This window comes from Lygodium microphyllum, chromosome 25 (assembly GCF_053477565.2).
Source record: "Lygodium microphyllum isolate KBCC chromosome 25, Lygodium_microphyllum_v1.1.10, whole genome shotgun sequence".
NCBI lineage: Eukaryota > Viridiplantae > Streptophyta > Polypodiopsida > Schizaeales > Lygodiaceae > Lygodium > Lygodium microphyllum.
Genome location: NC_141159.1, coordinates 79,648,812 through 79,662,247, shown reverse-complemented (window position 1 = coordinate 79,662,247; position 13,436 = coordinate 79,648,812). Strand labels below are relative to the sequence as shown.

General features: G+C 46.3%; 1 protein-coding gene across 2 annotated transcripts in view; it reads left to right on the top strand.

Annotated features, from left to right (window-relative positions):
• LOC148014417 (vacuolar protein sorting-associated protein 2 homolog 3-like) overlaps positions 1-13,436 on the top strand; it is a 162,840-nt gene that overhangs the window by 64,640 nt on the left and 84,764 nt on the right. For both annotated transcript variants that reach the window (XM_087667423.1, XM_087667422.1), the window contains exons 7-9: positions 536-607; positions 785-865; positions 947-982. In XM_087667423.1, coding sequence (XP_087523549.1) covers positions 536-607; positions 785-865; positions 947-982 — 189 coding nt within the window. The remainder of the gene's footprint in view (positions 1-535; positions 608-784; positions 866-946; positions 983-13,436) is intronic.

Below are 13,436 nucleotides of genomic sequence, written 5' to 3'. Positions count from 1 at the left end.
TGGCTGATGTAATCATTTTCCTCCTCAAAATCTCGCCAACCTGTTGTCCTTGTGTGCCCCATTGTTGTGTGTGTATGTTATATGATCCCACTCCTCCTCAGTGTTATCTGCTTGCATCCTTGGAGAGAGGGACTGGAGGCACTATGGGTGGTCATTAGAGGGCTGTTTGCTTTGTTGACTGGTATTGTACTTATTCTCATGCTTTGATTATGGATTCCATTGCATGTTTACAAGTCTCCTCAGGTTCAGTGTTCTATTCTTGTTCATGGCTCACATTTGGTTTATTTTTTAACAATGATAATAGAGAAAAAGTTGCCTATTGATTTTGGGATGTATAAATGTGGTTTCAGTGCACTTGAGATTGAAGATGTAAGATTTTAGCATATCTTTGTGAAATTTGACTGCATGGGTTGATTGTAGACATAAAGTTCCCTTGGTTCTACTCTCTGACATGGTTGTATTGAAAAATAAACTGTAAAGAATAATGTGTAATTATGTTCATATCTAAAGAAAATCTGTTAAATGCTTTTAACAGAAAATGGAACCAGGAAAACAAGCAAAGATTATGCAGGACTTTCAGAAGCAATCAGCACAAATGGACATGACGGTTTGTATCACAGTTTTTTACCAGTTTTAAAGTTGATACCAGCTTGAATATGAGCTTCTCACATTCATTAGTCTATACTGTTGAACAAATGCAAATGTAACTGTTTAGGAAACTTCCAGATTGCAAAATTTTAGGTTCTCTAGAGAATCATTGCTATTGTTGCTATACATTATGCAGACTGAAATGATCTCTGACTCTATTGATGATGCATTGGATGATGATGAAGCTGAAGAAGAGACAGAAGAACTTACTAGCCAGGCATGTATTGTTGCAGCCATTGATCTTTGAATTCTGTATGTAGAAGCATTTTGATTGAAAGTACCATGCTTTGTCTTGTAGGTGCTAGAAGAAATTGGAATTGACATTGCTGCTCAGGTCAGTAGTATTGCAAGGATATGTACATATGGTGGGTCTGTGTGGTATTATAATATCAACGAAAAATTGTGTATATACATACGCGCGTGTGCACCCACACAAAACATATACACTCCCATGCACAAATTTTTGGTGTATGTATATATCATTATTGCAAGTCTTCTCTCATCAAGCATACCCATCCTTGTACATTAATATGATTAAATACCTTTGTTTCACCAAAAAGTGTATATCATTGTTATTTTTGAGAGAGAGAGAGAGAGAGAGAGAGAGAGAGAGAGAGAGAGAGAGAGAGAATATACGAAAACAATAACTGTATCATAAAGCCAAATTGGTGATCCAACACAAGGTGTACAAAAGTGGATAGAGATAAGAGCCAAGGCCCAAGACTACAAGCTACAATGTTATGAGAGAGAGAGAGAGAGAGAGAGAGAGAGAGAGAGAGAGAGAGAGATGTTAGACTTAAAGATGCTTAGTGCATCATGATAAGTATGGTCTCGTTTTTTGTGCCCTTACTTCCTTGGACCAAGAAGTCTCTTTTGGAACTGGTTTAGCCTATTCGCTTTATGTTGTGCAAAAAGAAAGAGAATCGTTTGGGCCATGTATGGATTTCGTGGTAGCATGTGACTACTCCTAAAAGGATGGGGGGAGTAGCTTTATTGGATATTAATTTGCATATGGTTGCTTTGAGACTAGTATTTTTGCAAGCACTATGTGTGCAGAGTCATCCTTGGTCAGATATTGCAAAAATTTTCATAGAAAAGACTGGTATTTCTCATGGTGGCACGGTTATTTAAGTTTCTTGGTGGCATATGCTTAACTCCACGAGGCCTATTAAGGTCTCCCAGTCTTTTCTCCTTTCTCATTTGATTGCATCTTGGTAGGAGATGTTATGTTTTACAGTTTGGCACCCTCTTGATTTTCATAAGGAGGAGAATTCATTGCAAGGAGAAGTGTTGGCTACCTCTAGGTTGTTGGATTGGTCTGATAAAGACTTGCAACGAGATAAGTTTAATCCGATGGCTCGTTTGGGGTTGCAGATAGTCCTTGATGGTGTCATTCCGAGGCAGCCTTGTCTTTACTCTTTCCGGCGCATTCGTCAACACTTTCGGATCCATGATGGTGTCATTCCTAGGCAGCCCCGTCTTTACTCTTTCCGACGCATTCGTCTGCACTTTCGGGTGCCTCATGGCTATCATGATATTTTGTCGTAGGTTCTCTCCTTTGCTTGCTTTATAGCCATTGTCTCCCTGGCGAGATTGGATGTTCGTGCTTCCTGATGATTTTGAGAAAAGGTCAGCTAATTAGATCTATCATCACATGGTCGAGGCCAAGAGATGGGTCACTGGAAAGGTTAATAAATTATGGCATATTTGGGACAGCAAAAAGAAGTGGCATTAAAGATTCCTCCAACTTTGGAAGTCTAAGGTTCCTTATCAGGGTAAAGTGTTTATGTGGAGGTTGCTTATTGGGGGTCTTCCTGAGGATGTGTTGCGTGCTCGCAACATCTCCCGTGGTTGTTGTGTATTTTGTACTACATGTGATGAGACATTGCTTCATCTCTTTGTCTCTTGTCTTGTTGCTCGACAGATTTGGAGTTTTGCTTCCCGTGTGTGGTTCTTGGCGACTCAGCAGCGGATATCAGCTCGTTCGTGGATTATGGGAAGAATGCCTTCTATGTCTGCCTTGCAATTAGATTATTCGTGCCTCTTCCATTTCCTTCGATAGACAGCTATGTGGCATATTTGGTGTACTTGAAATGCCTTTATTTTTTATTTTGCCTCGGGCATCCATGGTCATGTGGCGTGTGTTCGTGGTTTAGTGTTGTGGCAGATCTCCTCTATGGTTTCAATTGATCTGGTTCTTCCTAACATTGCTGCTCCCTGGCCGGATATTGTTTGCTCCACTCCAGCTATCTTTTTTGTGTGATATTAGTGTGATAGGGTCTTGGTAGCCTTTCGCCTTGATTTGTGTCTGTTCTGTTTTTCTTAGATGATGTGATGGTCTGATGTAAATATTGCTACTTAATTCAATTATTTTAATGAGAGAGAGAGAGAGAGAGAGAGAGAGAGAGAGAGAGAGAGAGAGAGAGAGAGAGAGAGAGAGAGAGAGAGAGAGAGAGAGAGAGAGAGAGAGAGAGAGAGAGAGAGAGAGAGAGAGAGAATCGATGGCGGGAGAAAAAAGTCGCGATACTGCCGCCGGTGCGTTCTGTTCTGTCATCGCCTATACCTGCGCGCCGCCTGAAGACCCATCTGACGACTGCCGCCTGACGAGTGCGCCTGACTGCCGCCTGACGCCTGACGCCTGACGATTGCCCGCGCGATGACTAACGATTGCTTGCCTGATGAGTGCGCTTGACGAGTGCTTGCTTCGCGATGGCCTGACGACTGCCCGCGCGCCTGAAGACCCACCCGCCTGTATTCGTCTGTGGCCGCCTGCTCCGCCTGTGCCTGTCTGCTCGCCTGACGCCTGCTGTCTGAAGCCTGTGGTCGCAGAGGACAGGCTTAGCCGCAGCCTGCTCCTACTTGCTTCTTTGTGCGTTTTAGGGTTTCGACCAGAGTCGCCTCTCGTCAAACGTGATGCTGTCCATGGCGCACTGTATACCTGCGGGCCTGTGAGGCGCCTTTGACATACAGTGCAGATAGGAGCTGCCCTCTCTCCTATCACGAGCCTTGGAAGGAGACGGCACAGTGTTGAGAGCACTGCTTGCTGCGCCTGCTGTCAGTGGAGAGAGAAGACAGCAGTATGGCTGGCCTGGATATGGATTTTCTAGACCGGACGGTGGCAGCCCTTGGCCCTGATTCTGATACAGAGGAGCCGGAGGATATGGTGCCGCGCACGGAGGAGATGCCTCCGGGTTCTGAACTGCCGCCTACGGGCAAACGCTCCAAGCATACTTCTGACGAGCCAATGGGTTCTCAGGAACGTTCCTATGCGCAGGTTGCCTCTGATCCTGTGGATTCGCAGGAGATTGACTGGGAGCATTTGTTGGACTTTGCCAATACTCTGCTTGGCGATTATGTCCAGCATAATAATGAAACTTTTTCTGACGCGGGAACTGATGACGTGCTGGAAGCCACGGTGGACCCAAAATCAGTCTTGCGGTCTTTTTCGGTGTTTTATGACCGTGCCGTTATACTTTTCTTCATTGCTAGGATCCCAGTGCTTTCACATATTCGCCAGTGGATGCACCATTTATTGCAAGGGGAGTGTGTTGAGGAGATCTTCCTTGGACCTTGCGGCTTTTATGAGGTGCTGTTGAAATCGGAAACACATCGAGCTGAGCTCCTGTCTAAGTTGCCATTATTCTTTGATCGCCGCTTGGTCCATGTTGTACCATGGCGCCCTATGGGAGACTTCCAGCGTCTGCTTCAACGAGAATGCTCGGTGTGGATGGAAGTGGAAAATTGTTGGGCGGTCTATTGGCCATTGTTGAAGAATGTGATGGCAGTTGTGGGAACAGTGCTGGTTCCCCCAAGCCTCAGGGCTATGAATCGAAACCGCTTATGCATGTTATGGGACACGGCCAGAAAAAGGCCTGCGTGGCTTCGCCTCAATTGTTTTGGCATGCATTCTTTGCATTTTCGCTTGAAATGGGGCAACTTTGTAGGACACTGCTTTTCATGTGGTAAATTGGGGCATTTTATGGCCGAATGCCCCGAAAGACAACCGTCTTCCGAGGATGCGCATGTTGTGCTACCTAACGATGACATGGTGCTTGATGCCCCGGCATAGGAGGCCCTTCAGCCACCTAATGTCGTGGATAAAGGCAAACAACAGGTACTGGGTTTGGATTCCCGTAGCACTGATTGGATTGAGGCACGTCAAAAAAAAGGTAAAAAGTTGGATGCAGGCCTGGCGGATCCTGGGCCTAATGCTTCACAGGATTCCGTACGCACGTACATGCGCAGGAAAGAAATGTTCACTTCACAGCATGCTGCGCGTACTATGGCCCCGTCTGCCCCCCGTAATCAGTCTACAAGGAAAGTCTATACAGACGGTCCCAAGGGCCCACCTGCTAAGCTGGCGTTTGATACAAAAGGTAATGTGATTACACCCTGGGATCGGCGTTATCCCCGCCCCACTCCCAAGGCAGTGGATTTTCCTTCTACCTCTAAAGCAGGTCGCCAGAATTCGTTTGTAGTATTGGCTGATTTTCTGGATGAGGGTGTCTTGGATGCTCTTGCGGAAAAGGTGAAATCGAGGCAACAGGCGCCTCATTCTTGACTTCCTTTTTTTTTTTTTTTTTTTTTTTTGAAGATATATGAAGATAGCCACGTGGAATGTGCGAGGCATTTGCTCTCGCCATAAGCAACATGCCATGTGGATTGTCTTGCATGAGAACTAATGGGATGTACTGTGTGCAGTTGAGCACAAAAGTCACGGTGAAGCAGGAAAAGTTGTGGATTGTCATGGATTCCGTCTGTTTTATGCAGGGACACATGTTATGCACTATTCAGGCGTGCTGATGATTGTCCATGAGAAATACCAGCATTGTCGGACCATTTCCCTCTCCAGCTTGAGATGCGGGCACAACCTATTGCGCCTTTTATGCAGTTGCTGGATAGGCTTCCTTTACGTTTCAACTCCTCTTATTTGAAGCATCCAATTTTTTAGGGCTATATGCAGCAATTGATTGAGAGGTTCTTATTGGACTTCGCCTTTGAGGGCTTGGCTTCATTTGCAGCGGGTTGCTCGGCAGTATGGGATCCATCATGCCTCTCTTTATCGGCGACGTCGACATGCAGCAGAGGACTTATTGGCTTTGGTCCGTTCGTTGCTCGTGGATACCCCAGATGATGATTTTCTGCTGTCACTGGAGATGCGTTTGGCTCATCTTATTCAAGTGTTTCAGTTGAAATCTTATCAGCAAGCCAAGCTGCCTAGCTTGACTGACACATTGCAAGATAGTGCCTGCCAGTCTCATAAGTTCTTTCGCGCCTTGCATGCTTCTCCTGGTCGCGAAAATATGACTAGACTCCAGGATTCGGAAGGTCGCATGGTCACTGATCCGCAGACCATTGTCAATATGTGCAGAAATTATTTTATGGAACTTCTTGGTTCTTCTTCCTCGCCTTCTAGCCAGGTTACGCATGTCCGCTCGGTCTTCTATCATCTGGTCCGCCAGCAGGTTCCACTTGATATGCAAGCCACTTTGGAGGCGGATATTTGCGAGGAGGAGGTTATGGATGTTTTGTTACACCTGCCTAAGGATAAAAGTCCTGGTTGGGATGGTCTCACTAATGAATTCTTTGAGAACTTGGCCACGCAGCTGGTGAAGCCATTGGCGGTTCTGTTTCAGCAGGTTTGGGAAACAGGGGTCATGCCTTCCTCATGGAAAGAAGGCCTTATCAAACTGATTCCAAAGGTCCCTTCGCCGTCAATGCTGCAACACTGGAGACCAATTTCTTTGATGGGCTCGATGTATAAAATCTTCTCCAAAGTGCTGGCGAATCGGCTTTACAAGCACCTTCCAGCTATTGTGCATCCTCTCCAATATGGTTTCATTAAGGGCCGCAACATTCTGCATAATATCTTAAATGTGCAAATGGCTATTGACTATGTGCGGCACTCCAGTCAGGAAGTGGTATTGATTCAATTGGACTTGGAAAAGGCTTTTGACTATGTGGACTGGTCCTTCATTGCAGATCTCATGTCTGCTATGGGTTTTGGTACTTGGATGTCCCAATTGATCTACACCATTAGTGCTGCGGCTTCTTCAAGAGTTATGCTCAATGGTGGGGTTACAGAGCCATTTGTCCTTGCACGCTCGGTCAGACAGGGTTGCCCTTTGAGTCCTCTCTTCTTTGCCCTGGCGACTCACCCGGTCCTTTCAATGTTATCCTCAATGGCGGCTTCTGCTCAGCTAGCAGGATTGTCTCTTCCTTTGGGGCAGCACTTCATTAGCCAATCTTTGGCTGATGACGCCTTTATGATTTTGCGGGCGGACAGGGACAACATTCGAAAGGCATTAGATGTTTGGACGCTCTTTGGTCAGGCCTCCGGTCTTCGCATCAATGCCTTTAAATCAGCCATACTCAGTTGCATGGAGCCTGATTTACAGTCATTAGGCTGGCAGGGCCAGGTGGTTTCCCGTGGCTCCATTGTCAGGCATCTTGGATACCCATTGGGGGTGGATGTATGGCCAAAGGACCTACTGGAGTGGATTTCACAAAAACTGGCGGCGAAGTTTATGTATTGGAAGTCGCAAGCGTGGCCATTCCATGTCCGCCTCAAAGTGGCTCAGACAATTATGCTACCAATGCTAACGTATTTCGTGCCATTGTTGCCGTGGACGCCTACTACTTTGAAGGCTCTCACTCATCCCATTCGTTTCATGCTATGGAAGAAGGATTCATTGTAGGCAGGTATTTCGTGGATTTCATGGTCACATACATGTACCCCTAAACGCATGGGTGGTGGAGCTATTTTGGATGCAGAAACTCATATGCTGGCTCTTCGTTGGTCTCTTTTTCGTGCCATGTGTGTGGATCATCACCCGTGGACCATTATAGCTCGTTATTTTCTTGAGGACAGCGGGCTACGCCATGGTAATACACGACTTCGGGCCTCCTGGTGGCATGTCCTTAATGCTAACTCTCGATTTTCCAGTCCCTCTTCCTCTCTGTTACTGCACTTGGTCGGCTCTTGGAAAGTGGTGCTCCAAAAGGCCCGTTGGCATCCAGTGGGGGACAGCTTGCAAACTAACTCCTTTCAGCTGGAATTATTGGCAGTATCGAGATTGCTTTCATGGGAAGACAAATATCGGTTCAGACCGAGATTTAACCGCATGGCCCGTTTAGGTGTGACTTCGATTGCGGATGCTACCCTTGCCACTCGCAATGTCCTCGCATCGTTTCGGACTGCTAGGAGACTTTTCAGGATCCCGCGCGGATACCGTGGTTTATGGGAACAGCTTTTGTCGGAGCTTCAGGGTAGGCAACCCTTTCCTGCCCTGGCTGTGGATCGTCCTTGGCAGGACCGGGACCTTGCAGGCCGGTTGAGTCTGGGAAAGGCCTCTACTAATCAGGTGTATCATCTTCTCTTTCAAGATCACCAATGGTTGGGTGTGAAAGCTAATATTGTTTGGGGACTGCGGAAATCGCAGTCATGGTGGCAGGCAACAGTGATGGAGGGCTGGCTGAATAAGGCACCTTTCAAATGCAAGGTCTTTCTTTGGCGGGCAATGATTGGTGGTTTTCCTCTTGCCTCGGCCCTTTCCACGCGTAGAATCTCGAATGGCAACTGTTTCTTCTGTACCACTACTGCGGAATCGGCCCGTCATCGTTTTCTTTCTTGCCCGCTCGCCAAGAATATCTGGTCACTCTTGTCGCAAATCTGGCGCGCAGTGGTGGGGTCCTCACTAACTCCTTTCGATTGGGTTTTTGTGCGCCCAAAGTACCCCACACCGCCACAGTTACATATAAAGATCTTATTTCACTTTTTCAGATACTGGGGATGCTGGCACATTTGGACCACGCGCAATGCTTTTCTCTTTGATTCGGCCTCTAATGTACCGAGACATATTGCCAGGCTTAAAGGGCTCTTGCATTGGCAGCTAGATCTCATCCGGCACTCCGACTTGCTCCCTCGGGAGGATTTGCTTCCCTGGCATATGGCAATTGCCTCTGGGTCGTTGCCATGATTGGTGTAACCTTTTTAGTGTATTAGTACGGGGATTTCCCACACGTTGGCCTAGGGCCCTCGTGTCTCTTGTAATCATATAATCATGTAATCTTGTACCTTTTTTTCATAATTAATACAATTACCTTTTACGAAAAGAGAGAGAGAGAGAGAGAGAGAGAGAGAGAGAGAGAGAGAGAGAGAGAGAGGAAATGATATATGATTGGTGGTCTTCCTCTGGCCTCGGCCCTTGCCAAGCGTCGCATCTCGAATGGCAATTGTTTCTTCTGTACCACACCGGCGGAATCGGCCCGACATCGTTTTCTCTCTTGCCCGCTCGCCAAGAATATCTGGTCACTCTTGTCGCACATTTGGCGCGTGGTGGTGGGATCCTCGCTAACTCCTTTCGACTGGGTTTTTGTGCGCCCGAAGTATCCCGCACCGCCACAGTTGCATGCGAAGATCTTATTTCACTTTTTCAGATATTGGGGATGCTGGCACATTTGGACCACGCGCAATGCTTTTCTCTTTGATTCGGCCTCTAATGTACCCCGACATATTGCCAGGCTTAAAGGGCTCTTGCATTGGCAGCTAGATATCATCCGACACTCCGACTTGCTCCCTCGGGAGGATTTGCATCCATGGCATATGGCAATTGCCTCTGGGTCGTTGCCATGATTGGTGTAACCTTTTCAGTGCATTACTACGGGGCTTCCCCACACGTTGGCCTAGGGCCCTCGTGTATCTTGTAATCAGAAAAAAGAGAGAGAGAGAGAAAGAGAAAACCTCTTCACATGATGGCTTTGTGTCATCATGTATCTTGTAATCCAGTAATCTTGTATTTTTTTCGTAATTAATACAATTACCTTTTACAAAAAAAAAAGAGACGAAATGATATATTAACGTCTACAAAAGGCCAAAATGACCTATGAGACTATGAGTTATAATCATGTGTATGATGGTACAATTGTTTGAGAAAAATATGTAGGACAAAGCAAAATAAGAAGGAAACTAACTATGGCTATGTGTAAGACATAGAGCTCTATCTAGTAACAATGGGCTCCAAATGATACAATCTCATGTGAGTATGGAGAGCCTAGCTCTAGCCTGAGCAATAATCCTCTGCATCCCCCTGTGAAGGTGTTGTCGATGTCTGTGTCGAGGCCTAGGATGTCTGGATCGGCTAAGCTGAACGGCTTGATCAATCAGTACTCCTTTTCTGTGTGTGTACTGTGGCAGTGAGAGAGGCTCTCGTTTGGACTGTGGCTGTAACTGTATTGAAGTCTTCTGAGTTTCCTTTGCGAAGAAGTCTGTGAGGTGTCTCTGTGGAGGGTCTAGGTGTCCTGGAGCAGCTGTACTCCTGAGACACATGTCATGAAGCCGTCATATCTTAAGAAGAAAGAGGCCAAGGCATCGCTGATTGGTAAAATCCATGATTCTGGATAGTGGTCCAAATCCGTCTCTAAAAGGACAGTATATGGAAACGACCACGGACCTTATAATACGTTGGGCAGCGGGCAGATATAATGCTCCTCTGTCTCTGGCTCTAATTGGCATATCTGGCATATGCGCTGCTCTGATGGGATGGATCTATATCTGCTAGTCTCAATCTCTAGCTGATGTGAGGAGGTGCGCAACTGGCCAATAGTACATCTGATCCCATGGGAAAGGTGGGTGTACATGTATCTTGGGTGAGCAATAAATCCATCATCTATAGTATGAAGGAAATGCTTGTAGTAGAAAGCCATCTTTGTCCCTAGCTCTTGCCCTGGCATCAACCATGTCTGCCTGATATCCAACTAGCTAAGATCCATTCTAATGATCTTGCGAATCTCTAACCTGCTCAGATCAAGAGATGGTGCATCAGGGGAGTACTGGAAGGGGGGTAACTTGTCCATGCTAAAGCCATGCAGCTCAAACCAGGCCGACATCTGTGCATACCAACATGAAGTATCACCCTCTTTGGCAAGCTGCTTGGAGGACTCAAGGGCCAACTGTGCATACCTGTGTATGGGTCAGTCCCATAGGCTATGTATGTATGCGACTGATTGGGTGAGGGCCTCTATCACAATCAGTGTAGCTGCTAGCTCGGCTCTGATGATTTGATGTGGCACTGAGACCTTACATTTGATCATCCTGGATATCATGGACACTAGGGGTTTCTCCATCGACCTCCATTCGTCATAAGTGCGCCCTGATCTGCTACGGTGGTCAAGACTGGGCTCCCATATCTGTACTCCATAAAGTATTGTGGATGTGACCAATGTATCGAAGAGCCATAGCTTGGTGCGGGGTTCTTGGAATTGCACCTGTGAGCACATCCTCTCCAAACCACCTAGTGTTGTGTATCCGCGAGTCAGTCTAGTGTCTGCTGTCTCTCGCATAGAAAAGGTGGGCCTTGTGAATAAGACTCCCAGGTATGTATAAGAACCCACATACTCGAGCTCCTAAGATCCATATGTGAATTTAGGTCCTGATCTCGTGACCCACTGTGGTGTAGTATTAAATACCATCACCTTGGTTTTACCAAGGTTCATTGAAAGCCCACTGTCCAAAGTATAGGAGTGTAATGCATCCAAGTGTCTCTGTAGACCCTCTAGAGAGTCAACTCTCAATACAATGTCATCTGCATACAACAGGAGAGGTATCCAAGTGTCAGCTAGTGGAGCTCCTCTATCTCCTTCATGTGAAATGTAATCAGCAATCCCATCAATGTACAGGCCAAATAATGTCGGAGAGAGGGGGCATCCCTGCTTCACCTCAATGGTGGAGTGAATAGGTGCCGAAAGGCCTTGAGGTGTTCGGACTCTGCCCACAACTCTCTCATACAGTGCCAAAATATCCCAACTGAGCTCTTTCGGTACTCCCCATGGCATGCAATCTATGTATTAGCCTGTCTCTTGGTACCGTGCCAAAGGCTTTGTGGAAGTCCACAAAGCAGCAGTAGGTCCGTCGGCCATTTGCCCTTCCCTCCTCAATGTTCGCTCTGAGTGTGAGGATGTGATCCAATGTGGGTAAGCCTCTCCTAAAGCTAGCCTGTCCATGTGCTCTAAGACCCCACCTCTTTGCTAGAGGAACTTTTGGCACATGGGGCGGCCTTCCTCACTAAATTCAGGCACATGAAGGTTTTGAAGAGTGGATGCGAGAGGAATTCATGAACCAAAGTTAGTCCTCTAGTAAATGAGTAGAAGCTTATTTCTTGTGAATGGAATCCATACTGAAGAGATGGACCAACCATCATTTGGATGAAGGCTTCCAGAAGGGAGTTTTCCTTAAAGGCCTATAACCAAAAGTTTGCAAGTTTGTGGAATTGAGAAGACCAGTTAATCTGCAAGCTGCAGTAGAAGGTGCAAGATTGTATATGATGAAGTAGAAGCAAGGTTGTCAGTGGGCCAATAAAGATTGGGCATTCCTCAATTCAGCTCGTAAAGAGGAAGCCTGCTGAATACCATATCGACGGGATAATTGTCGGGCATTGTCCCTAAAAACAGCCCATGCATCCCTCCCTCCAGATAGAACCTTCAAGCTAAAGGAAGCAATTAGTTGTTGAACATATTCCAAAAAACTGATTCTGCTACAGAAAAGATTGATTAAAACAAAGTGGCAATCGAGCAAGAGGAGCCTTAAATACATGAACAGGTCTATGGGTCATTTCTAGGACCAAAGGGTAGTGATCTGATAAGACATGTTGTTGTTGCACCCACATGTCAATAACTGTAGGAAGAAAGGAATCACTGCGACAAATATATATCCAATCCAGTTTGGCGGAGGTGTTAGGATGTTGCAAAGGTCGATAGGTATAACCAGATTGTGATGGATACATCCAGGACCACATGTCCTTTAAAGATCCAGCTGCAAGGGCATCCCAAGCTTGTGGCTCAGGACCATCCATAACCGAGTGCATGATCCCCAAATAGACATGCATTAAAGTCGCCCATGACAAAACCTTGGCGAGCCATGGAAAGGCAGCGCAGGTCATCCCAAAGTTGACGACACTTCCTTACCGTGGAAGGAGTATACACACCCCACCAACCACAAAACCTCTACCTCATACAGTATCTCCAGAATTACAAATCGACCTCGAGGGCCTTGAGAAACCAGCGATGGCTGTAGGCAGGATTTGACAGCCAACATAACTCCAGATTTATATGGAGCTTGACCGCTGAAAAAAACAACATAATCTTTATAAACATAAGAGGATCCAGCCAAAGCATGCTGTTTATGCTCCACCCCACAAAATACATCCCACTTTCCAGCAAACACAACTTTCCACAAACGATACTGCTTACTACGCGAAGAGATACCTTTCACATTCCACAAAGCAATCCTCATAATAAATCGGAAATGAGAAAACTATTGAACCACAGCTTTTCCTTTCCCTTTTACATCTATAGCTTTGGTTGCCTGGAATCTTTCCATCTCGCTTCGGATTACATCTACAAGGTCTGCCCTTTGCAAACCAGCAAGCGAAGCATGAGAAGAAAACTGTTGTTGCTGTGAACAAAAAATATCCCTAGGGGGTACGAGACTCCCTTGCATATCAAAACACAAAGCAGAATTGGAATTCCTTTTATCATTCCCAGTCGGAGCACATGAAGATTGAGGGTTCATATAAAACCCCCTACCTCTGCATTGAAAGGTCTGAGTGATAGGGTGTGGCGATGGATGGGCAGGAGCCGAACGAGATGCTTGTCTTGCATTACGTCTAACCACCGATACCCAAGAATCTTTCCGAGAAGACACATTCCGGTTGACTGGAAGTGTATGCTCATGGCCCACTTGAGGAACCTCCTTTTTACCTTCATCACGACCACATTGGGGAGGCATCTCA